This window comes from Gopherus evgoodei, chromosome 7, assembly GCF_007399415.2.
Source record: "Gopherus evgoodei ecotype Sinaloan lineage chromosome 7, rGopEvg1_v1.p, whole genome shotgun sequence".
NCBI classification, from domain to species: domain Eukaryota; kingdom Metazoa; phylum Chordata; order Testudines; family Testudinidae; genus Gopherus; species Gopherus evgoodei.
In genome coordinates, this window is record NC_044328.1 from 81,328,970 (window position 1) to 81,353,106 (window position 24,137).

General features: G+C 56.2%; 1 protein-coding gene across 1 annotated transcript in view; it reads right to left on the reverse strand.

Moving 5' to 3' along the window:
- Nucleotides 1-24,137, reverse strand: part of SLC38A3 (solute carrier family 38 member 3) — a 71,426-nt gene that overhangs the window by 33,647 nt on the left and 13,642 nt on the right. The window contains exons 2-4 of the mRNA XM_030570949.1: nt 9,981-10,116; nt 7,062-7,146; nt 4,309-4,424 (exon numbers count right to left, since the gene is read on the reverse strand). Coding sequence (XP_030426809.1) covers nt 4,309-4,424; nt 7,062-7,146; nt 9,981-10,084 — 305 coding nt within the window. The 5' untranslated portion in view covers nt 10,085-10,116. The remainder of the gene's footprint in view (nt 1-4,308; nt 4,425-7,061; nt 7,147-9,980; nt 10,117-24,137) is intronic.

Sequence of the window (24,137 nt, forward strand, 5' to 3'; positions counted from 1 at the left end):
CAAGCATTTCCCTGCAAACGGGAGGGCCAGAAACATCCTTCTTATAATAATAATTTAAAATAGTGATTGGAGATATACCAATCTCCCAGAACTGGAAGGGGCCTTGAAAGGTCATTGAGTCCAGCCCCCTGCCTTCACTAGCAGGATCAATTTTTGCCCCAGATCCTTAAGCGGCCCCCTCAAGGATTGAGCTCACAACCCTAAGTTTAGCAGGCCAATGTTCAAACCACTGAGCTATCCATCCCCCCAACCCAAGCAGAGATTTGCCCCCAATCACTTGACTCCAGGAGTTGGGGCTTTAGGAAACCCCCTTATCACAGAACTGTACCCATATGGTGAGGCGTGTGATCACATTCCCAGAGCTGGCAGCTGGGAAAGATGGTGAAGGCTCAGCAAATTGCATGGACACAGGCAGCCGGTTTTTATGCCCCCTACAGAATTTGATAACAGGGCAACAATTCTCTATTCAGTTCTATAGGTTAGTTGGGAACGGCCATGCAAACTATGGGGAGCCATTTCCAAAGTAGTGGATGATTCTGGGGTGTGCAAGCCGTCGGGCCTGTTCAGAAGGGCTCAGCATCCACCACCCCAGCAGGAGCATCAGGGGCAAATCAGAGGTGTCTCTTAGACCTCGACTTGAGTGCTGTGGAGCCTGGTTGGTTTCAGGTTCTGCAGGACTGGTCTGGAGTGTGTGTCTGTCAGGTAGGTCTGAATCTGCATCTGGGTCCATGTGTGCGAGTGTGAATGGGGTGGGGTGTCTATTCGATATGGCTGCGAATTCCCCTGTAAGCCAATGTGTGTGTTTGCACTGTGATGCCCTCCTGGGCCCACCAAAAAGCCGTGAGGGTCAAGTGTCAGCCACTCCCGGCCCGGACTGAGAAAGCCTGCAGCCAAAACTGTAGCCTCGGCAGCATGGCCCATGCCAAAGGGAGTGGCAGGGGGTCCTGGTGGGTCTAACAATGCACTGAATCAGGAGGCCTGGGAACCGCTGAGATCAGCTAACCTGTATCTATGTCCCCCTCTGGTCCAGGCACATGGAAGGGGAACTGTCAGCACAGGTGGGGGACACAGCGCTAAACTGAAGGTGGGAAAAGCACACAAACCTCTCCGGGTATTGCCAGGGAGATGGGGAGAGACATCACGTGTTACTGATGCGCAAAATCAAAGGCACAAATGCCAGGCCAGGAAGGAACTGGGACTCGTAATTCTATTTTGTAGCAGATGGCTTGGTATCCTGCCCTCCATGCTGCAGCATCTAAGTGCCAGTCGGTCGTGCAGCTGGTGATGTGGCTGGCATCTGTCGTGTGCGGTCCATGCTCTCTCACCTTTCCCCAGGCCGGGGGGGTGGAGGGGGGTGCGCTGCGTGCACTGCGGAGGGCCTGGATTGGGCAGCATTTGGTTTGATTTGTCCACACTGCTTTAGGGGTCCTTGGGCCACAGAAATGGCGGTGCTGAGCCCAGAACTCCCCCGGATCTTCAGGCAGAAGCAGGGGCTTGATGTGCCAGTGGAAGCCCATCTCCCTGGTGCGTGGCTGCGTTCGATACCAGCTGGGGTTCTCTGAGTGCTGCAAGCATTGCGCCCAGCTCTGGTGTGCAGCTGTATTCTAGCTGAGAGATGAAGGAGGTGCGAATAACTCCGGCCAGGTCATCATGACAGGACAGCCTTGCCTAGAGTGCCCTTCAGCAGCCTGTGGCCTGCAGGGTGAGATTCTGTGGCCTGCATTGTGCAAGAGGTCAGACTAGATGATCATAACGGTCCCTTCTGACCTTAAAGTCTATGAGCAGGGTGCAGCATGACAGGCATCTCCAGCCTCAGTTTCTCTTCCTGGTCCTGCCATGCAACGAAGAGTCACTCAAAGCTGGTCTCCGAACCCGATATATCAATCAACTCCCAGGCTGTCGCTCCACACAGAAATCCCACAGTTCCCACAGCAAATATTGAAAGGTCCAACCCATTCCCCGCTAGTCTGGAGCAGTCCTGCGTTCCCTGGCCACAGCCCTGTTCCCCAGGGCTTCCTGCCTGGCAGTGACCCATCTTCACACACCTCTTCACCCAGAGAGCTCCTGGCAGTCCTACCCCTCCCACAGCAACCCTCTGGATTCTGGGCTCGACCGGTTTTTCCCCTTTTCCTCGGGGTCCTTGCCCGAGCATCAGCTGGGGTCACACCGGCATGCCCGTTCCAGCTCCTCCATGTCTCTCGCTGATTCCTCTCCAGTTTGGCCTCACTCCATCTCCCTCCCTCTGGAGCCCAGGTGCCTCCCAAGCCCCAGATTGAATCGACTGATTGGGGCATCAACCTTTCACTGGAGGAGACTGCCTCATGGCCCAGAGTCTCCAGTTTGATTCCTCTGCTCACCAGCACCGCCCCCAGCTCACTCAGCTTTAGCCTCAGCCAGTCGCTCTTCACTCATGAGCTGGTCTCGCCCGCGCCTGGGCTGACCTGGGGGCAAGGTCGGATGTGGTGCAGGATGGGTCAAGCTGGGGGTTGGCTGCATATCATGATGCTGGCCCTTGGCAGAGCTGTGTGGAGGAGGAGAATTGGGGCTTGTCGATGGTGGAGTGTCGAGAGCTGGCGGTGGAGCAGACAGTGCACTGAATTGTGCCATGCCGAGGGGTGTCAATCGCAGCTCCTGGGACAGAGACATGTCTGGCCCCTGCCGTGTTTGTCTCCAGGGGAATCCCCCGTGTCTGGCTGATTGCTCTGGGGCAGTGGGAGGCCGGGAGGGCACCGTGGGCTCTTGTCTCTGCCAACATGCTGGCACTGTGCCAGCAGGATCACTGATGGCATTGGGATCCCAGCTGGGCCAGCCACCCACAGGCCCTCTGCCCATCCCTGCTCCTGTCAGCCAGCGTGGCCAAAAATCTGCGGGGCAGCTCAGGCAGGGTCAGCCGCCAACAGCAAGTGCAACATCCCCAGCGTACTAACACTGAGTGTGCGTGTCCACCCAGCATACGCCCCTCACACGCCTCTATCTATTCATCTATCCCCACACACTCCTCCATCCATCGATCGCCCACACCCCTTTATCCATCCATCCATCGCTATACACACCCTTCTATCCATCCATCCATCCCCACACACTCCTCCTCCATCCATCCATCCATCCATCCCCATACACACCTTTCTATCCATCCATCCATCCCCACACACCCTTCTATCCATCCATCCATCCCCATACACACCCTTCTATCCATCCATCCATCCCCACACACCCCTCTCTCCATCCATCCATCCATCCATCCATCCATCCCTTCCCACACACCCCTCTCTCCATCCATCCATCCATCCCCATACACACCTTTCTATCCATCCATTCATCCCCACACACCCCTCTCTCCATCCATCCCCATACACACCCTTCTATCCATCCATCCATCCCCACACACCCCTCTCTCCATCCATCCATCCATCCCCATACACACCTTTCTATCCATCCATCCATCCCCACACACCCCTCTATCAATCCATCCATCCATCCCTTCCCACACACTCCTTTATCCATCCATCCATCCCCACACACCCCTCTATCCATCCATCCCTATATAAACCCTTCTATCCATCCATCGCCCCACACCCCTTTATCCATCCATCCATCGCTATACACACCCTTCTATCCATCCATCCATCCCCACACACCCCTCTCTCCATCCATCCATCCATCCCTCCCCATACACACCTTTCTATCCATCCATCCATCCCCACACACCCCTCTATCAATCCATCCATCCACCCATCTCTTCCCACACACTCCTTTATCCATCCATCCATCCCCACACACCCCTCTATGCATCCATCCATCCCTCTCCATACACACCTTTCTATCCATCCATCCATCCATCCATCCATCCATCCCTTCCCACACACTCCTTTATCCATCCATCCATCCCCACACACCCCTCTATCCATCCATCCATCCCCATACACACCCTTCTATCCCCCACACACCCCTCTATCCATCCATCCCTATACAAACCCTTCTATCCATCCATCGCCACACACCCCTTTATCCATCCATCCATCCATCGCTATACACACCCTTCTATCCATCCATCCATCCCCACACACCCCTCTCCCCATCCATCCATCCATCCCCATACACCCCTGTTCTCATCATTGGGTTAGTATCCACCCACCTCTCTGCCCAAGCTCTCACATTGCTGCCATGCCTGGCTAGGAGCTATTGTCCTTTCCCATTTGGACCCACACAGGCCAAAGAGCAGATTCAGCCCCCGAGTGTGGGCCAATCCCTCCCTCGCGCAGCCACACCCAGGCCCCCGGCACAAGGCATGTGGAGAGCTTCACTCACAGGAAGAGGAGGATGCCGGTGTTGGCCATGGCGTATGCCAGCCCCAGGATGCCGCTGCCCATGATGGCATTGCTGAGGTTGAAGATGGACATGCCAAAAGAGGTCTTCCCTTCGAACTGCACAGAGAGGACACAGCAGGTCACGCGCCATGGCTGGGCAAAGCCTGGCCCCCCGTGCCCCTAGCTGGAAATACCCCCATGTCCCCTGCCACTCACACAGAGCGATGCCTTTGGAGCACTCCAGCTAACCCTCTGGCTGCGGAAATGTGGGGACCGGGCCCATCGGCAGAGCCTCTGGGTTACTACTATGTTATTGGTACCAGCACCTCCGTCACTGCCCAGGGTACATTCCTCCTTCCTAGGGACTGTTATTTCCCTTGTAATCCCTCTGCCTCAATATCCTGCCTCCTTGCCCTAAGCTGCTGCACCCCTCTGGGCAGCAGGCCTTAGGGGGCCCCCTCCGTGAGAGCCCCACTTCCACAGCCTGGCTCTTCAACTCCAGCTGTAGTTGCTCCAGCTCTTATATCTAGAAGGCCCTTCCATGACGCTGGCACATCAGGGGCCAGCTCATGCCAAGGCCCCTATGTATCGACTGACCCATGACAAGCACACAGCTGGAGCCAGCCTGGGCGTTAGCCTTATTAACCTCGGTATTAGCGTTGTACAAATGGGCTTAGTGGTTGGATGTGCTGGAATGCTGTGAGTCGCTGCCGGCATTAATCTGGTTTATAATACCTATGTCCCATGCTAGGAGGTAACAGTGAAGTGGTTGCTCTGAAACTGGCAACCACCAGACAGGAGAGAAGCACTAACTAGTGTGAATGGAGTGTGAATGGGAGGTGTCAGCTCAGGCCCAGCCAAGGAGGCCCAGTGACACCAGCCGAACCCTTGTGGACCAGCAGAAGACAAAAGATTTCTGTTGGTTGCTGCCCCCTACCCCAAGAGGAGCCAGGCTCCTCAATTCCTCCCAGCAGCTGAATTTGCATCTCGAAGCAGAATGGGGGGAGGAATAAAAAGCCCTGACAAGGAGGAACTGGATCTTTTATGCTGCTTGGACTCTGAGGGGCAAGGATTACTGGGCATAAGCAAGAGATTCCCAGTGCTTAGCCTGGGTTAGCCACAAAGGACAGATAGAGCCTGCTTATCAGAGAAGCCTCTATTACTTTGTGAAACGTAAGACTGGAATTCATTTGGGTCTGTCTGTGTTTAGCTGCTTTAATCTCTCAAAGAGCTCTCCTCTCTCCTTTTCCTAGTCAATACATCTGTACAGCCGTGATACTCCGAGCTCAGCTATTCAGGGGCGAAATTAGCGAGTAACATGACCCAAAAAGGCCCCAGTCATGTGAATTCCTTGTTTCATTGACTATATATATATATATATCTACACACTATTCTCACAGCACGATTGGCCAAGTATTCCACAGTCAGTTAATAACACAGTACAAGCATCCTGACTGGTCACCAACTTGGATTGGTTAATAATGAAATCACATGGGGCTTTAACATCATGTGTTGTGAACAGCCGCAGGAGACAGGTTAAAGAGCCACTTGCAGCTCCCGAGCCTCACTCCGAGTATCACTGCGCTAGAGAGTTTATTACAGGGCTGGCTACAGGCACTGTTTATGGGTGAGATCTAAGGCACAGGCACTGACTTTCTAATGCGCTGAGGGGTGCGCCCCCTTGCTCCACCCTAGGCCCTGCCCCCACTCCACCCCTGCCCCCAGACCTCACCCTACCCTGCCTCTTCCTGCTCCTTCCCTGCCCTCCCTGTCCCCTGCCCTAAGCATGCTCTACCCTCACTCGTCTCCTCTCCCTCATCCATCTCACTGCCTCCTGTACACCACGGAACAGCTGATTGCAGTGGGTGGAAGGCCCTGCAGAGCAGGGGGAAGTGCTGATTGGCAGGGTCCGCTGGTGGGCAGGAGGCGCTGGCGGGAGGTACTGCTAGGGAGGCTGCTCAGCACCCACCATTTTTTTTCTATGGGTGCTCCAGTCAGTGCCTATGGTCTAAGGTGCAATTGATCTGGGGTGGCGGGTCCCTTGGGGCTGGGAGTAACCTGACTATTGCTGTGATCCTTGGCGTGAGGGACCCTCTGTGACAAAGGCAGACTCGCCTGGGTGGCAGGATAGATCAGAGTGCCCAAAGGGATGGTCGGTGACTGCAGGATTAGCCTGTTCTAGCGCCTGAGGAATTCACACTTGGTGAAATCTATGTGTAGAACTCACAGTCAGTAAGGGTTAGTGCCCTGCTTTTGGGCCCCTGCAGGGCAGCCTGACACCCAGCTCAATCCCTGGGGAGCAGGCCAAGAGGGCAGCCATCTACTCCATGTAAAAAGCCTACTTATCCACCCCCAGGGGTCACCAGCACTAAATGCAAGAGCTCTGATCACTTGAGCTAAGGGAAAAATTGCACAAGCTGTGAGCAGTAGTAGTAGGCTTTTATCCTCTAGGTGTACCAGCCACTAGAGGACAAATGGGTCACACATGCTAAACTGGAGGTTTATTGTGAAACCAAAGAACCTGGGAGATCTCTCCAGCTCTCTCTGTGCCCCAGGGAATGAGCTCAGGGGGCAGCCCATGGTGGCAGGGGACTGGATCTGGATTTCCTGACTCCCACTCCCCTGCCCTGCCCCTACTCTGCAGTGAAGGGCAGTGGGTCTGTGCCCTGCCTGAGGGCCAGGCTCTTGGCAAGCAGCGCAAGGAGGTGCCTGGGCTGCAGTCACCCCACCAGCCACTCTCCCACCTGGACTCACATCCGTGAAGTGGGTCTGCTTCTTGTCACAGCCCTGGGGCAGGAACTCCTCCATCTCTGCCACCGTGAGCTGGGGCTCTTCAAACCTGGAGTAAGGTGGAGGGGAGAGAAGACCCATAAACCATGCACTGTAGTGGGTGCTGCCTTTCCCTGGTGCCACCTGGGCTGCCCATGCCACCTCCTGGGCAACAAGGCAGAACAGGCCATGCCACTCCATCTCCGACAGCTCCCGCTCCAGGGCGCTCCACTGGCCAGGGGGCTCCAGCCTGCCCCTGGGGAGCCTTATCTCTGATGGCACCCTGCGGGGAGGAGGTACAGCAGAAGGTCCCTGAGTGACTGGCACCAATCCCTCACCCTCCTCCAGCACCAATACTCCAAGGGGCTCAAAGTGCCCCACAAACACGATCCCCTCCAGGCAAGGCCAGCTTTAGGAAGTGCAGGGCCCAATTCAAACATTTTCAGCGGGGTCCTGGCAGGGATAACTAAAAAAAAAAGTCTTAAAAAAATAAGCCTTTCATTTCTTCCATGTATTATTTACTTTCCATAACTATATAAATAATAAAATTCTATATTATGTACATTGCATCATATATGCTGTTGATTGGTTATTAATGACCGCTGTTTCACATGTGTGGGTCCCTGCCATTCCCTGCGGGTGTGCACATGTGTGGGTCCCAGCTGCTCCCTGCCCCCATCATTGAAGCAGGTGTGCAGGGTTACTGCCCTGGGAACTGCAGGGCAGCAGTGGACATGGGGCTGGCTGGAGGCAGGGCAGGAGCTGACTGGAGGTAGGGTCTGGCTGCAGGCAAGACAAGGAGTGCGGGGCTGGCTGGAGACAGGGATGTGTGGGGCTGGCTGGCTTCAAGCAGGGCCGCAGGGGAGTGCAGCAGGGGTTGGCAGGGCTGTAGACAGAGGAGTGCGGGACTAGCTGGCTTCAGGCAAGGGGGTGCAGCAGGGGTTGGCTGGAGACAGGGCAGGGGGTGCGGGGCTGGGTGAGGGCAGGGCAGGCAGGGCAGGGCTGGTGCGGGCAGGGGTGTGCGGGGGGCTGGCTGGCTTTGGGCAGGACTGCAGGGGGGTGTGGCAGGGGTTGGCTGGAGACAGGCCAGGGAGTTTGGCAGGGGCTGACTGTGGGCAGGGGGTGCAGAGCTGGTTGCAGGCAGGGGGGGTGGGGCTGGTGCAGGCAGGGCAGGAGGTGCAGCAGAGGCAGCTGGAGCCCCGGTGCTTTAAATAGCCCCAAACCCCCTGCTATCCCAGGGCTCTGGGGGCTATTTAAAGGGCCCAGGACTCCCCTGTTTCTACCCCACTCCGGACCTTTTAAATAGCCGCGGGAACCCTGGGGAATGCATGGGGGCGGCGGGGCTCCGGCGGCTATTTAAAGGATCGGGGTGGCAGAGGCAGCTGGAGCCCCGGCCCTTTAAATAGCCTCCAGATCCCCCTGCTACCCCAGGGCTCCCGCGGCTATTTAAAGGACCCAGAGTGCCAGCCGGGAGAGCAGGGCTGCAGGGTAGGGTTTGCTGTGCTCCGGCCAGAGCTCCAGCTAGGACAGCGGGGCCGCAGGGCTTGCTGCGCTCCAGCCGGAGCTCCAGCTGGGAGAGCGGGGCTGTGGGGCAGCCACGCTCCCACCTGCGCTTTGGTCAGGGGAGTGGGGCCATGGAAGACCCTGGAGCAGACATACGGCAGCCGGAGTAAGTAAAAAAGAATTAAAAAGGCGCCTAAGGTGCGGGGCCCTCTTAGGCGCGGGGCCCGATTCCCAGGAATTGGGCGAATCGGCCTGAAGCCGGCCCTGCCTCCAGGCCAGTGCAGCTCTATGTATTTTGCCGCCCCAAGCATGGCAGTCAGGCGGCTTTTGGCAGGGCGCCTGCGGGAGGTCCACTGGTAATGCAGATTCGGCGTCGCACGTGCGGGAGGTCCCTGGTCCCATGCCTTTGGCGTATCCGCCGCCGAATTGCCGGCAAAACCGCAGGACCAGTGGACCTCTCGCAGGTATGCCACCTAAGACAGCCTGACTGCCGCCCTCACGGCGACCAGCAGGCTGCCCCCCGTGACTTGCTGTCCCAGGCATGCACTTGGTGTGCTGGTGCCTGGAGCTGCCCCTGCCTCCAGGCAGGGTAAGCACCAGGATCCCCTGGGGAAACTGAGGCAGAGAGGGGCTGGGACTTCCTCAGTATCACCCCACAAGGCAGCAAATCCCAGCTCTCCTGTGTCCAGTCTTAATAGACTCCCACTGCTCCTGGCTGCACTGGGATGTCTAGTTACATCATTCTCCTCAGGAGCAAATTCTTCCCAAGGCTCAGGCTGGAGCTGGCCCTTTTAGGTCAGACTGCACCATGCAGGACCTGCCCATGCAGCTTAGCTCCCCGCCCCCCGCCCGTGCCTGCTTGCATCCCCCTCACACTGCCGCTCAGCCGGGCTCCCCATCAATCCACCTCGCCAGCCACTCAGTCCTTCTGGCTCGTCTCTGAACGCCCAGCCTTCTCGTACGGGATCCATGGGGCTGCTCCACCGAGACCCTAGACAGGGATCAGCCCCTGCCCCACTTTGTTTCCTTGGCTGCCTGTTGCAGAGCTGTGGGGAGGAGGGTCATGGGGCAGGAGTGGGAGACATCAGCAGAGCTGGGGTGTGTGTGGGGGAGCCCAGGGTTGGGCTAGCTGGGGGCTGGGGGTCGGGAGTGAGGGGCGCCGGCAGAGTTAGGGACTGGGAAGAGCCCATGCCTGGGCTCTCAGGGGGCTGCAGGTCGGGAGTGAGAAGCACCGGTAGAGCTGCAAAGGGGACACTTGCATGGCACTTGCCTTCACTGTGCCTAGCTCTGGCAAGGGTTCCTAACCCATCCCCTGCCAGGCGCAGGAAGACAGAATGACTCTGTCTCTCAGCTGGCTGTGGGCAGGCAAGCCCCTGCCCTCTGCCCATGTGCTGGGGTTACCTGGCATTCCCCACCAAAGAGATGGCTGAGGCGTTCACAGCGTATTTCCCGTTGGGCACCAGCTCCACCAGCTCTGTCTGGATGGGGATCTCTGCGGGGTCCATCTCTGCTGGACTCACTGGGGTGACGGCGCTGGCTGTGGGAAGGAAGGAAAGTCAGTCGTGCTCCTTTTGGGACCCTGGAGAATGACGTCTCCCCGCAGGACTGGGCCAGGTGGCAGAGCACAGATCGGGGCTCAGTGGGGCTGGGAACACAAATAGAATAACATGTATCTGGGCCGTGGGCTCGGAGCTTGACCTGCCTGAAATCCCACCTTGGGCTGGCTTCCAGGTCTAAACTGGTCTCCCCCTGGTCACGTGGAAATGCCAGCAGGGTTACCCCCAGCCGCCTGCCATCCAGCCGCCCTCCCTTCCCAACCGGCAGCCACAGAGCCAGGCTAACCATGGGGTCCTGCATCTGCCCAGGGCTATGGCATGGGGGTTATCCGCATTGACCCTTCCTGGGCCTGCTGCTAACGGGACACCAGATCAAAGCTGACACACCCAGGGGCTTCCCCATGGGCAGTGGAAGGACATCTCACTGGGGACTGGTGAGAGCTGACAAGCTGTCTCCCATCACCGGGAAACACGCTCCCCTCCCCGGGCAGTGCACAGCATGGCACGGCATTGTCCCCACCCACCCTATGTTGGGCACAGTTCTATGGGGGCAGGGAAAGAGGAGAACCTGGCTTGGTACTACTGGTTTCCAGTGGCATCCGGGTGAGGGGAGGACACTACCCTTCTGTGAGAGGCACTCAGAGACTGCCCTAGATGGCCAGTCCCTCATTCACCTTGTCTCCATCGGGTCACCCTGATGGACTCCATCTGGGCACAACTGTGAAAAACACCTGGGAGCAGCAACTCGCCCAGCCCCCAGCTGAGCCCCTCAGACCCGCGCTCTGTGCTGGCTGCCAGGCGAGCTCTGGATAGCCTACAGGGATCATCGAGCACTCCAAGCCCAGGCTGCTGCCAGGGTGGCATTATTACCACCCCCACCTGCCGTGCCAGCGCCCACCTGGGAGGCCAGCACGTCTGTGGAGTGAGCTAAAGCACCGAGCTGGCCCCTTTCCATCTGCCAGCAGCACCCCTGCCATCACACTGCTGTATAACCTCCTGGAGCGCCCACCCCTGGAATTGTGTGCCCAGGATGGTAGTCCCAGGAGAGAACGGAGCTGGAAAAGGTTCAGAGAAGGGCACCAAGTATGATCCAGGGTATGGAAGAGTTTCCATGTGAGGAGAGGCTGGACAGAGCAGGACTGTAAAGCTTAGACAAGAGATGGCTGATGGGGGATGTGAGAAAGGTCGATGAAATCATGACTGATGAAGAGAAGATGAGTAGAGAAGTGTTATTCACCCTGTCCCACAACACAAGAACAAAGGGTCACCCGATGAAATGAACAAGCAGCAGGTTTCATACAACAAAGAGGAAGGACTTCTTCACACAACACACAATTAACCTGCGAAACTCATTGCCAGGGGATATTTTGATGGTCAAAAGTATAACAGGGTTCAAAAAAGAACTAGATAAGTCCATGGGAGATAGGTCCATCAGTGGCCATTGGCTAAGATGGCTAAGGATGCCACCCCACACTTGGAGTGACCCTAAACTTCTGACTGCCAGAAGCCAGGAGGGGACCACTTTCCTGGAAGCTTAGAGACAGGATACTGGGCAAGACAAAACATTCACAGACAAGGTCAGTTCCCATACTGCTGTCCTGGGCAACACAGTATGGGGAGGAGGTGAGCAGCCCTCAGTGGTGAAAGAACAGGTTAAGGACTATTTAGAAAAGCTGGACATGCTCAAGTCCATGGGGCCGGATCCTGAGGGAGTTGGTTGAAGTGATTGCAGAGCCATTGGCTATTATCTCTGAAAACTCATGGCTGTCAGGGGAGGTCCTGGATGATTGGAAAAAGGCAAATGTAGTGCCCATCTTTAAAAAAGAGAAGAAGGAGAATCTTGGGGAACTACAGACCGGTGAGCCTCACTTCAGTCCCTGGAAAAATCATGGAGCAGGTCTTCAAGGAAACTATTTTGAAGCACTTGGAGGAGAGGAAGGTGATCAGGAATAGTCAAAATGGATTCAACAAGGGCAAGTCATGTTTGACCAACCTGATTGCCTTCTATGATGAGATAACTGGCTCTGTGAGTATGGGGAAAGCAGTGGATGTGATATATCTTGACTTTAGCAAAGCTTTTGATACTGTCTCCCACAGTATTCTTGCCAGCAAGTTAAAGAAGTATGGGCTGGATGAGTGGACTGTAAGGTAGATAGAAAGCTGGCTAGATTGTCAGGCTCAATGGGTAGCGATCAACAGCTCGATGTCTAGTTGGCAGCCAGTATCAAGCGGAGTGCCCCAGGGGTCGGTCCTGGGGCCTGTTTTGTTCAACATCTTTATTAATGATCTGGATGATGGGATAGATTGAACCCTCAGCAAGTTTGCAGATGACACTAAGCTGGGGGGAGAGGTAGATACACTGGAAGGTAGAGATAGGGTCCAGAGTGACCTAGACAAATTGGAGGATTGGGCCAAAAGAAATCTGATGAGGTTCGATAAGTGCAGAGTTCTGCACTTAGAATGGAAAAATCCCATGCACTGTTACAGACTAGGGACCGAATGGCTAGGCAGCAGTTCTGCAGAAAAGAACCTAGGGGTTACAGTAGATGAGGAGCTGGATATGAGTCAGCAGTGTGCCCTTGTTGCCAAGAAGGCTAACGGCATATTGGGCTGCATTAGTAGAGCATTGCCAGCACATTGAGGGAAGTGATTATTCCCCTCTATTAGACATCAGTGAGGTCACATCTGGAATATTGCATCCAGTCCCTGCCCCCCACCACCCCAAAAGGATGTGGACAAATTGGAGAGTCCAGCGTAGGGCAACAAAAATGATTAGGGGGCTTGGGGCACATGACTTACGAGGAGAGGCTGAGGGAACTGGGGTTATTTAGTCTGCAGAAGAGTAGAGTGAGGGAGGATTTGATAGCAGCCTTCAACTACCTACAGGGGGTTCCAAAAAGGATGGAGCTCGGCTGTTCTCGGTGGTGGCAGATGACAGAACAAGGAGCAATGGTCTCAAGTTGCAGTGGTGGAGGTCTGGGTTGGATATTAGGAAACACTATTTCACTAGGAGGGTGGTGAAGCACTGGAATGGGTTACCTAGAGAGGTGGTGGAATCTCCTTCCTTAGAGGTTTTTAAGGCCTGCTTGACAAAGCCCTGGCTGGGATGATTTAGTTGGGGATTGGTCCTGCATTGAGCAGGGGGCTGGACTAGATGACCTCCTGAGGTCTCTTCCAACCCTAATCTTCTATGATTCTATGATTGATCTGACCTAGCCTGGCCATTCTTATGGCTCTGCCCTGACCTCCCCGCTAATTCCATGCTACCAGCTAGCTGGGTGGAAAGTAGTGGTTCCAGCACCTTGGCAAAGGGCACGTCACAGCCCTTTGTCATGACTGGGCTGCTGAAAGATAAAAGTCTACTACAGCTACCCAGGGCCGCCGAGAGCGGGTTCAGGCCCTGGTGAAAATTTTTTTTCAGGCCCCCCAGGAAGGGCGGACCAGCTAAACAGGGCCACTGAAGCTGGGGAAGCCGGGCCCTGGGCCCCCTTCCGGACTACCGGGCCCTGGTAATTTGTGCCAGCTTCCCCCCACCCTTTGTTGGCCCTGAGGCTACCACCACCTTTATTTCCAGCACTAGCAACCAGTGCTGTGATGGTAAAGATTCTGGGTGCAAACCCTGGGGGTGACCCATGGGCATGGTCAGTCCATGGGGTGTGGCTGCCCTTGGAGATCTCCTGCTGTCATTGGGACAGTGATTATTAATCAGCGAGGACCATGCTTCCACCAAGCCACATAGTCAGTAGCCCCTTTAGCTGTAACATTTGTGCAAAGAGGCTGCCCTTGGTCAGCTTGCTGTGGGGACTGGGCCTTTAAAAGGCTGAGCCTCTCAGCGCCCCACATGCACTCTGCCTGGGAAGCTCAGTCCTTAAAGGCCCAGCCCCCGACATCACAGGGTGCACTTGCCTATTGAAAAGTGCCTGGCTTGTTCAGGGGCATCCAGCAGTGCTAGGGTGCATGACAGCACAATGGGCAGGGCCATGGGGCATCGGATCCAATGGCGGCATGACTAGCACCCCAGCCGAGATGGCAGTTATGTCCAGAGCAGCCTCTCCTTTGCTGATAAACTGAGGCATCAGCCCTGGGCATCCTCACACCCCAGAGCTTTGGGTCTGCATGCAAATCCACCTCCCAACCCTGCCCTAAGGGCCAAGCTCTGGCCTGGACCTCTGGTGTCCCTCCTCTCTGCTGCAGCTCCGGGGGATGCTGGGGCCCAGCAGGCAACGCTGTGTCTTGCTCCGCTGGCTGCACTGCAGGCAGGGATCGGCATTGTCTGACAGGGCCCCCCCAGAAGGGGGGGCAAGTGAGGCAATTTGCCCCAGGCCCCACAGGGGCCCCCACGAGAATATAATATTCTATATTATTGCAACTTTTTTATGAAAGGGGCCCCTGAAATTGCTTTGCCCCAGGCCCCCTGAATCCTGTGGGTGGCCCTGGTGTCCGGGGAGCTGCCAGCTGGATTTCTAGTCTCCCCTGCACTTTCAGCTGGATACAGGAGCCTGCTGCACTTCCTGGCCCCAAGCTACTCATGTGATGTTCCTGCTAAACAGCTGCTATGGGCCACCTCAGGGGTGGCCACATTTCAGCAGTGGGCGAGAGACCCCGACAGGCTGCAAAGCACTGGCCTGGAAATACCAATACTGCTTTGCATGGCCCAGGACCCTTTGTGAGAGGGTCTCCCCAGGCAGGACAAGCATGAAGAAATTTCAGCCCCCAGCAATTAGCTTCTGTCACGGAGTCCCCGGGCAATGCTCTGGAACTGCTCCCCACCAAGCCAGGCAGGACTTTGGGGAGCCTCCTCTCCCTTGGAGCAGACTTGTTTAGGGCAAGAAGCTCACGTGTCTTCATCTCTGGGTCTCTCCTTGGAGCATTCAGCATCCTCTGCCCCTCCGTGCGCTTCCCACAGTGAGCCCGCCCAGGCGGGGTCCTGGGGAAACCACAGGATCCTGCACCTCCACTTTGCAGTCAGACGTGACTGTCAGCCAGCCAGTAAAACAGAGGTTTATTCGATGACAGGAACAGCTCTAAAACAGAGCTTGTAGGTACCTCGAACCGGACCCCACGGCTGGGTCCATTCTGGGGGCAGTAAGCCAGACTCCCACGTTTGCTCTCAGCCAGCTCCAGCCTAACAACCCCCTCCAGCCTGACAACCCCCTCCAGCCCCTCCCTCTCTGCTCAGCTCCTTTCCCGGGCCAGGAGGTCACCTGATCTCTTTGTCTCCAACACCTTCAGTTGGCACCTTTGAGGAGACAGAGTGTCAGGCATTTAGGTGCACTGGCCCTTTGCTCTGCCAGATACTTAAGAACTGCCATGGGGACACTGAGGCACCAACACAGTATTCAGAGAAAACATTAAGAACATTCCTAGTTCATCACAGCTTCCCACTGACTCTTTGCCATTGACCGTTCACATGGCGACACTGCTGGGTGTGGTACAGACTGGGTGCATGAGTTCCTGGCTCCAGAGTCCTGGCACATGCTGCCAGCCTTGTGCACATAAGGGCAGCAGGTGAGGTCCTCCTAAGCAGTGGAGCGTGCAGTGACCAGAACAGAACAGCACAGTGCCTGAGCAACAAGTGGGGCTGCAGCAGAGGGCAGCTGATCTGACAATGGCCAGCACAGCAGAGAGCTCAGCGCCCCCAGGTTTGGGCCGCTCATTCCGCTTCCGGCTGGCCAAATAGCAGCCAGTGCTAGACGCAAGGTGGGAGTGCCTGCCTGTCTGTGATGCTTACCTGGTGCCCATCACCATAGCATCTGGCACCTCCCATGTCTTACCGTACTTATTCTCAGCTCATGACGGACAAGCAGCTCGGAGCCCTCCTGCTCTGTGCCTCAGTTTCCCCACCAGGACTACTGGGGATATTTCTGTTGCATAGTGCTTGGAGGTCAGTGGGTGGGAAGCACCTGGGTGGTGCTAAGGGGTAAGGGTGGCCCGGCCCAGCAGCATGGTCTGGCATTTGAAACACCACAGGGATGAGTCCCTTCAACGACTGACAGCTAGGACTGGGGAAGAAATGGAAGAATAACGTCCCACTCCTCTTGTGAGCAAGGGGAGACCCTGTGTGTCCCCCTTTCAGCACTGCCCATCACACCTCAGCTTGTATGGAAATGGCTCAGTGCTAACGAGAGACAGAGGATTAATAAAGTCTCCCCACTGGGGCTGGCAGCCAGGGCCGCCCAGAGGATTCAGGAGGGCCGAGGGAAAGCAATTTCGGGGGCTCCTTCCATAAAAAAAATTAGCAATACTATAGAACACTATATTCTCATGGAGGCCTCTGTGGGGCCCAGGGCAAATTGCCCCACTTGCCTCCTCCCCCCAACCCTCCCCCCCAGGAGTCCCTGCTGGCAGCAGCCAGCCTCGGTGCCAGCCAAAGAGTGTAGGGGAGCTCCAGGCCAGCCAGCGGGGGCAGGAAGGGAGAGGAACTGGAAACAAGGCCTTGGTGGAGGCAGCTCGCTGGGCTCCGGGGCCAGGAGCGCGGGACACCTTGGCAGGCAGCACAATGCTCCCTCTGTGAGACCATGCGCCCCTCCCAGCCAATCGCTGGGAAACGGCTAGCACGGACAGTGTGTCTTTATGGGTTGCTGGCTGCTGGCAAGGGGGAGCCTCCTCCCTGCCCCCCGCCTTGGGCTGAGTGGGGCATTGTGGGTTTGTTACTGCCAAACATCTTTGGAAAATATGGTTATAATTAAAATAACTTTGCGGCTGCCCTGGGGCCTTTCAGCCCAGCAAAGGGGGAGTGTCAGGGGGACAGCCATAGATGGGGGTAGGGCAGGAGATCTGGGGTCATTCCTGCCTTTCCCATAGATGCCCTGTGGGACCTTCAGGCCCCATGCCTCAGTTTCCCCATCTGGCAAACAAGGATAAAAAACCTTCCTTGGCTTGTCCTGGCTAGTCAGCTCTCAAGCTTTCTGGGGCAGGGGCTGCCTCACGCTGCAGTGCCGGAACGCTGCTGTAATACAAATAAATAAAGGATCCCAAACCACTCTAGGAATGTAAAAAGGAGACAACACAAGCAACTTGCTGAGACTGCATCAGTCACCACTGAAATGCAGCTACCTCTGGGGTGGAACAAAGCCACTGGGCAGCAGGTGGAGGGGCCCATCTTTATCCCCAGGCACCCAGCCCCTGCACCTCATCCCTCCCTGAGATACCCCCTTGGTCTGTTTGGTCCTCAGCGAACACTTCCAACAAGGGGGCAACATGGGTGGCGGGCACAACCAGGGGGACCCCTGTCTGTCAGAAGCTGGGACAGCCCGTTCACCTTGTGAACATCACCAGGCAGCCATCAGTTACTAAGAGCTTCCAGACACCCCCATCGGAGCCAGCACCCTGAAGACACAATGTCCCAGCTCCCTGCATCCAGTCCCTTAGCCATCCAGGGCCCACTCCAGGTGCGTCTGCTCCAGCCAGACCACCTGGCCACCCCCGCCTCCTGGCCAGTGACACGCAGTCAGCTAGTCTGCGCTCACACAGAGCAGCTGCCAAGGACCCACCCTGGCTGGTACCTGGAGCTCAGGCTTCTGGTGATTAAAAAACCGCTTGAGGAAGGACTCAGACAAGCCCATTAATCAGCCAGGAAAGGGCTGGAAAAGGCAGACACAGGAGAGACGGGAATATGCCCTGGGATCTAACTAATATTCTCCAACTGTTTCTCAGCTTTCGGCTTGTTCTTTTAGCTCTGGAGTTTATAGCCCCCGCCATAAGCTGTAATTACAAGGATCCCGAAGAGTGTCGGACGAGGACCCCCCAGAGGTAATGATTACCTCACCCCATTTTCCAGTACACTTTCCAGCCAGGGAAAGTCACTTGAGAAGAATCCAAGTTCGTCCCCAAATCCAAGTTCAAGCCAAGGGAGAACTACTGGTTATCATTAGAGGCTCTGCTTCTGTTAGGTGGTCCCACAGGAAAGAGCCACAGATGGGCAAGGAGATCTAGCTTCTATTCTGGACCCTGCACACAACACATCATAGCTCACTGCCTCAGTTTCCCTATCTGGCTGGCCACTGCTGGAATCTGAGCTGTTCCATCTCCCACCTTCCCCCACCACATGAAGGCAGGCTCTGGGAAGAGACCGACTTCAGGCCGTCAGGTTAAGAAGCGAGGCCACAAAGACCGTTCTGTCCAGATCTCTCATTAGGGGCTGGGTGAGGCATGCTTGGGACATCTAAGTTTGCAAACAGAAGCCATATTCCAGGAAAGCGACGCCTATCAGGGCTGGGATAATCATTGCATGCTGCGTGTCTGTCAGCTCTCAGCACTGGGTCGGTCTCTCCCCATGCCCTGGCCGCACCCAGCGCCATGGGGCCAGATCTCAGCAGGGAGCTCTGGGGCACAGGTTAATAATTAACTCTTAGCTCCGAAGCCTTGTCAGCAGGGCTGGTGCTGTTGACCTACGGCAGGAGCCCTGGGCCAGCTTTGTCCAGACACCCACCACACGTAGCACTGCTTCCCAAAGTCATCTTTCTGCATGTGGGTTAGAATTGTATCCTGTCTTATTCTCCTTGAAGTGATCAAAGACACCACAGCTTCGCTGCTGATCCTCAGCCCCATCTGGCAGCTCCCCGTTGCTCTTTCTTCCCACCCTGGGCCCACCCTGCCTAGCTCTGCCTGTGTCCCTCATTCCCAACCTGCAGCCCCTGCTATCCCAGCCCTGGGCTCCCACCCCAGCTCTGCTGGTGCCCCTCACTCCCGACCTGCAGCCCCTGCTAGCCCAGCCCTGGGCTCCCCTCACAGCTCTGCCAATGCCCCTCACTCCCAACACGCAGCCCCTACTAGCCCAGCCCTGGGCTCCCCCATGCTGCTGAAAGGTGAGCAGAGAATTATTTCAGTAAACATCGTTGTCAGCCCCTGCCAGGAAGGGCAGCTCAGCAACCACTCGCATATCAGGGAGGCCACCTACAACCCCCCTTCCCCAGCTCCCAGCACAGCGGCCACGTGGGATTCTTGGAACCAGCCTGGACCAGGCCCCTAGGTCTCATGGAAGTGCCAGGAGGGGCTTCGGGGCTCTTCGGATGTGGCCCATCAGGACCGAACAAGAGGCTGACGTTGGCCCAGATCCTCACAGGCATTCAGACACCCAACTCCCATGGGCCAGAGCAGGAATCTGGGCCTTGCCTCCTGGCTTCCCCAAGGTGTGAGTGGCATCACCAGCTCCCGTGCAGCGCCCACTCCTCCTCGTCACCAGTGGGCAGGGGATGGGGGGCGGAAAGCCCATGAGTTCCTACACTTTATTGATCTGTTTGTTCCCTGCACAGCACGTTCCCTGAGAGATTCCCACAGCTGCCGTTCCCTGGAACAAGCCCTAGTGCCTCTGGCCTGGCCACCAGCACCTGCTCCCCATCCCAGCGTGTTTGGATTATTGGCTGAGAGGGGAAGAGGCTTCGAGTGTGGCCGAGTTCTCCCCTAAGCCAGGGGGCCAACCAGCATTGCCCGGACTTGGCCAGGCCAGGATGAAGATGGCGCCAGGTGACACCTGGTCTCCAGAAGAGTTTAAGCCATTGGTATTGCTGCCCAGTTTCAGACTGGGGTCAATGGTGCAGGGCAAAGGCCTGGCTTCCCCCAAGGTCTCGTCTCGCCTGCAACCTAAGGAGGGAGGTTAACAAATGCTAACTAACACACCTGGAACCTCCCGCCTAGCCCTTAGCATGTGCTGAACTGCTGTCCTCCTGCCTGGCATAGCTGGCATAGTCAGTTTCATAGAGTTGCAGGGTGGAAGGGCCCATCAGATCGGCCAGTCTCATCTTCCATATAGCCTGGGTCACTGATCCCACTGGCTCCTGAGCCCAGGAACATCGGTGAGACCAAACATTTCAGTCCTCAGGGGACTATGTTGTGCCAGAGGTGAGACTGCAGGGCTCCCACTGCCCGAGGCCCTGCCATGGCAGGGCACGGACCAGCTGAGAGATGCCCAGAGGAGCAGAGCAGGTGATCCATGCCCCCTGTGTGCTAGCCACATGGCAACTGGCGTGAGCGAACGTCACCCCTTAAATCCAAGTCTGGACAAAGCCTCAGGGGTTTGCTTTGCTTCACTGCAAGTAACAACCATGGCTTCAGGTGCTGGCTGGGAGGCCCTGATGAGTCGCCAGCCCTTCGGCACAGCTCAGCCTCACCCCTGCTTTTGTCTTCATTTATTTCAAGTTGCCAGGGCTGACAATGAGTGTTTCTCATGCCAGTGCAGGGAAAAATCATGTCCCCTCATTGGGGAAACTGAGGCATGGAGCAGGGGTGTGACTTACTCAAGGCCATGGAGCCAGAAACAGAACAGGAATGGGTTACCACTCCCTGCCAGGCCAAATAAAATGTTCACATGAACATTCTTCACACTGTTCTAATTCGGAAGTGTTGCCTGTTTCCTAGCACTTCTCACCCACTTCTCAAAGAGAAAATACCAGAAACTCAAGGGCTTGAGTGGAGACAGATAGAACAAGAACCCACAGTGGGAAGTTAAAACCAGACAAGTTCAATTCAGAAATAAGGCACAATTTTTTCACAGTAGAGGTGGCTAAACTGTGGAACTAACCCCGTGAGAAATGCTGGATTCTCCATCTCTTTGATCATGGCTAGATCAAGGCTAGATCGATCTGTAGTAGGCACCCATTAGCAGAACACAGGTTATTGGCTTTTGCATAGGAGTAATTGGTGAAACTCTCAGGTCACTGAGATACAGGTCAGATTAGATAATTTAATGATTCCTAATGGTATTAAAATGAATGAATCTTTGGGGAAAAGTTCTTCATTAACCCTCACAACTCCACCATGAGACAGGGCAGTGTTTGGGTCCCCATTCAGAGTTGGGAAAACTGAGGCACAGAGCAAGCAAAGTCACACGGGGCGTTTGAGCCAGGAATATAACCCAGGTGTCCTGGCTTCCCCTCCTGGACCCACAGTCACACCGTGCACTATGGCCCTGACAGTTTGTTTTGGTGCATAGCAGGGAGATAATCTCACACAAAGCTTGTTGTTTGAACTCATTAGCCCTGGCTCGCTTGCCCTCCATTCTCACTTCACATGCTGTTGCTCTGTTACCAGGCAGTATCGGTTCCCCCATTTCATTCTCCCTGCTGAACCGGGCTCAGGTGCTGTCCCCTAGCACCTCTGCTTTCTGCCTCAGCTACTCTGTGAGGGCCCAGTGGATTTAAGCCAATGAGCTAAAGGTGACCAGTCCTCGGTTCTCTGGATGCTGCCCAGGCCCTCAATGGTGCTAATCTTCTAGCTCCTGGCACTGGATAATTCTTCCCCTCTCTACACCGCTGCTGAGTGCTGCTATGGCCTGGCCAGCTGCTCAGTGTGCTCCTAGGGGAGATGTCTTCCCTGCAGAGTTAACCCATCCATGCTTGGGTCTGAGCCTAGCCCAGGTCTGAGACTCTGGCTCAACTCAGCCCAGGTGTGAGCTGGCCCCTGGCAAATCCCTGCACATTGTGGGGGGGGGGGGAGGTTGCTAGGATTTCTGGGGGATGTTGCCTGCACCTCTGGGCTGTAGGGAACTGAACCACTCTGGGATTTGGTCCCAGTGACGTGCGGGAGAGCTTGTCTTCCTCTGGGCACGTGGCGGGGAGGTGCTGAAGGATAAGCAGCATGGGCGTGGTCTAGCCTGTATCCTAGCTGACCAAGTGCAAGCAGCCCCTGGGCTCTAACCCATCCCAGCCAGACCAGCTAGCCTGGGTTCAAAGCACCACCAGGCTCGGGTCAGAGGGGCTGTGTGGGGACAGGAAGGGGTTACGTGAGAGCCCAGGCTAAGTACAGGGAAGACAGACCCAGTGCTACCAGGGCAGCTGGGCTCAAGTCCAACCGCTGGTGTCACAGGCCACCCCGCCCTATCACCCCATCCAGAAACTTACCATGCTCCACCTTCACCCCAGATAGGTTCCTTTCCCCCACTACTCCCAGGGGAAGGCTGTTAAAGCAGCAAAACTTTTAGGTATAGACAAGGCCTGAGTCTGCAGAGAGCCTGAAACAATAGCTCCCAGAGGGGTGAACTGCCCCTCTCATATTAGCCTAAAGCATGTGGAGGGGGCTTCAGGGGGCAGCTAGGGCTCTCTAATGCCTTAAATTTGATGCTCCCCACACAAACCAGGGGTTGCCCAATGAAATTAACAGGCAATAGGTTTAAAACAAACAGACACAAGGACTTCTTCACATCAGGCACAGTCACCTGTGGAACTCCTTGCCAGGGGATGATGTGAAACTAAGTTCAGAAAGAATGAGGTAAGTTCCTGGAGGATAGGTCCATCAATGGCTATCAGCCAAGGTAGTCAGGGATGCAACCCCATGCTCTGGGTGTCCCTGAGCTTCTGACTGCGAGAACTTGGGACTGGACGATGGGATGGATCACTGGATAATCACCCTGTTTTGTTCATTCCCTCTGAAGCACCCCACACCAGCCACTTGCCAGAGACAGGACATCAGGCTAGAAGGACCATGGGTCTGAGCTGGGGTGGCTGTTAGTCCTTACATGCCTGTGGGCAGTTGGATCCCTCATTGCTCCCCAGGGCTCCCGGCCCCCTAAGATTTTCGTCAGAGCACGTCCGTGGGAGGTTACTCACTAGCCCTGAATCCCAGGCCGCTGTTGGCAGAGGCTGCGCTGCATCTGGCAGGGAGGACTCCACAAAAAGAGCCATGATTGCCCTGGCAGGGCTCAGTGACTTGCTTGGCAGCGCCACATGCCCCGCTGGGCAGAGAAGACCTCAGCCCAGGCAGCCCAGCCCCAGGCGTAGGAGCCAGGACAAGGGGATCGATTGGGGATCTTGCTGGGACGGGTCATTTGGGGTGAGGAGGTGTGGCCTAAATGTCCCCACAGGTGTGACTGCCCCATGCTTCAGTGGGCCCTGCCTCAGCTGGGAGGCAGTGGGAACGGAGGAGCGGAACCTGAGGCTCAGGGATCTGGCTCTCACAGGCAGTGGGTCTTGTCGGGGTGCCCAGGCCAGGCTGAGGTGACGGCAGCCTCGCTGGGCACAGCAGTGCCAGGCCAGTGCCAGGCCACCCTGTCTTTCTCTCAGGCTATCAAAGTAACCTCCACTTCCAGCAGAGGGGAGGGTGTAGCCTAGCGCAGAGAGCACCAGGCTAGGAATCAGGAAACTAGGGTCTATCCTTAGCTCTGGTTCCGGGGGACCTTGGGAGAGTAATGGCCTCCTCCATGCCTCAGTTTCCCCTTCTATAAAATGGAAGTGATGGCACTGGCCCACCTCAGGAAGGCGCTCCATCATTGGAGAGGGGCGAGAGTGTGGCTGGAATATTTAAATCACACCCTCATCGCTGGCTTTAAAAGAATCCTTGATTCTGATGGGTCCTTGATTCTCAGGCTGGGCTCCAGCCAGGTGGTGCCTGCCCTGCCCTGCTCAGCCTGGGTTCCTTGCTGCGGAGTCACAGCAGCCAGGGCACCAAGCCACTAGCCAGGACACCTGGTTCCTAGCTGCACTGTAGCCTGTGGCCAAGCCCCCACCCTGCTCTGCAGCTCCGGTGGTAATACCTGCCCCATCCCCAGTAAAATGTGCTGGGAGCAGCGAGGAAGAAGGACCCCAAAGCTAATCAGGGCTGTGTCTCTTAACCCCCGGCTATCTATACAAGCCCAACCTTTCCAGGCTGCTGCCTCAGCACCTGTCCTGCTCTTTCGCTGCCAGCGAGCAGCTGGGCACAGGCAACTCCCAAGAGCCACTGCGGTGCTGGGCCGGCAGGGCTGGGCCTTGGTCCCACTAACACAGGCACTGGCATTGCCTCAGCAGCTGGAGAGCAGCAACAAAACTTGGAGGAGCTTTGCTGGGCTTGAAACCTGGCAGGGCTGGCAGCTGGAGCAGGAATCTCTGGATCCCAGAAAGCAGCTTTTTGTTGCTCAGCCAGTAAGTAGCACAGGGCAGACTCCTCCAGCTCCGCGCAGACAGACAGACGCACCCACCTGGGCTTTGTCTACACACACAGCGCCTTGGCTTCAGGGGTGGGTTTTGGTCACTGCAAAGAGCTGGGCACAGCCTCCGATTTCAGTTTAAACCAGGCCGATCGCAGTTTAACT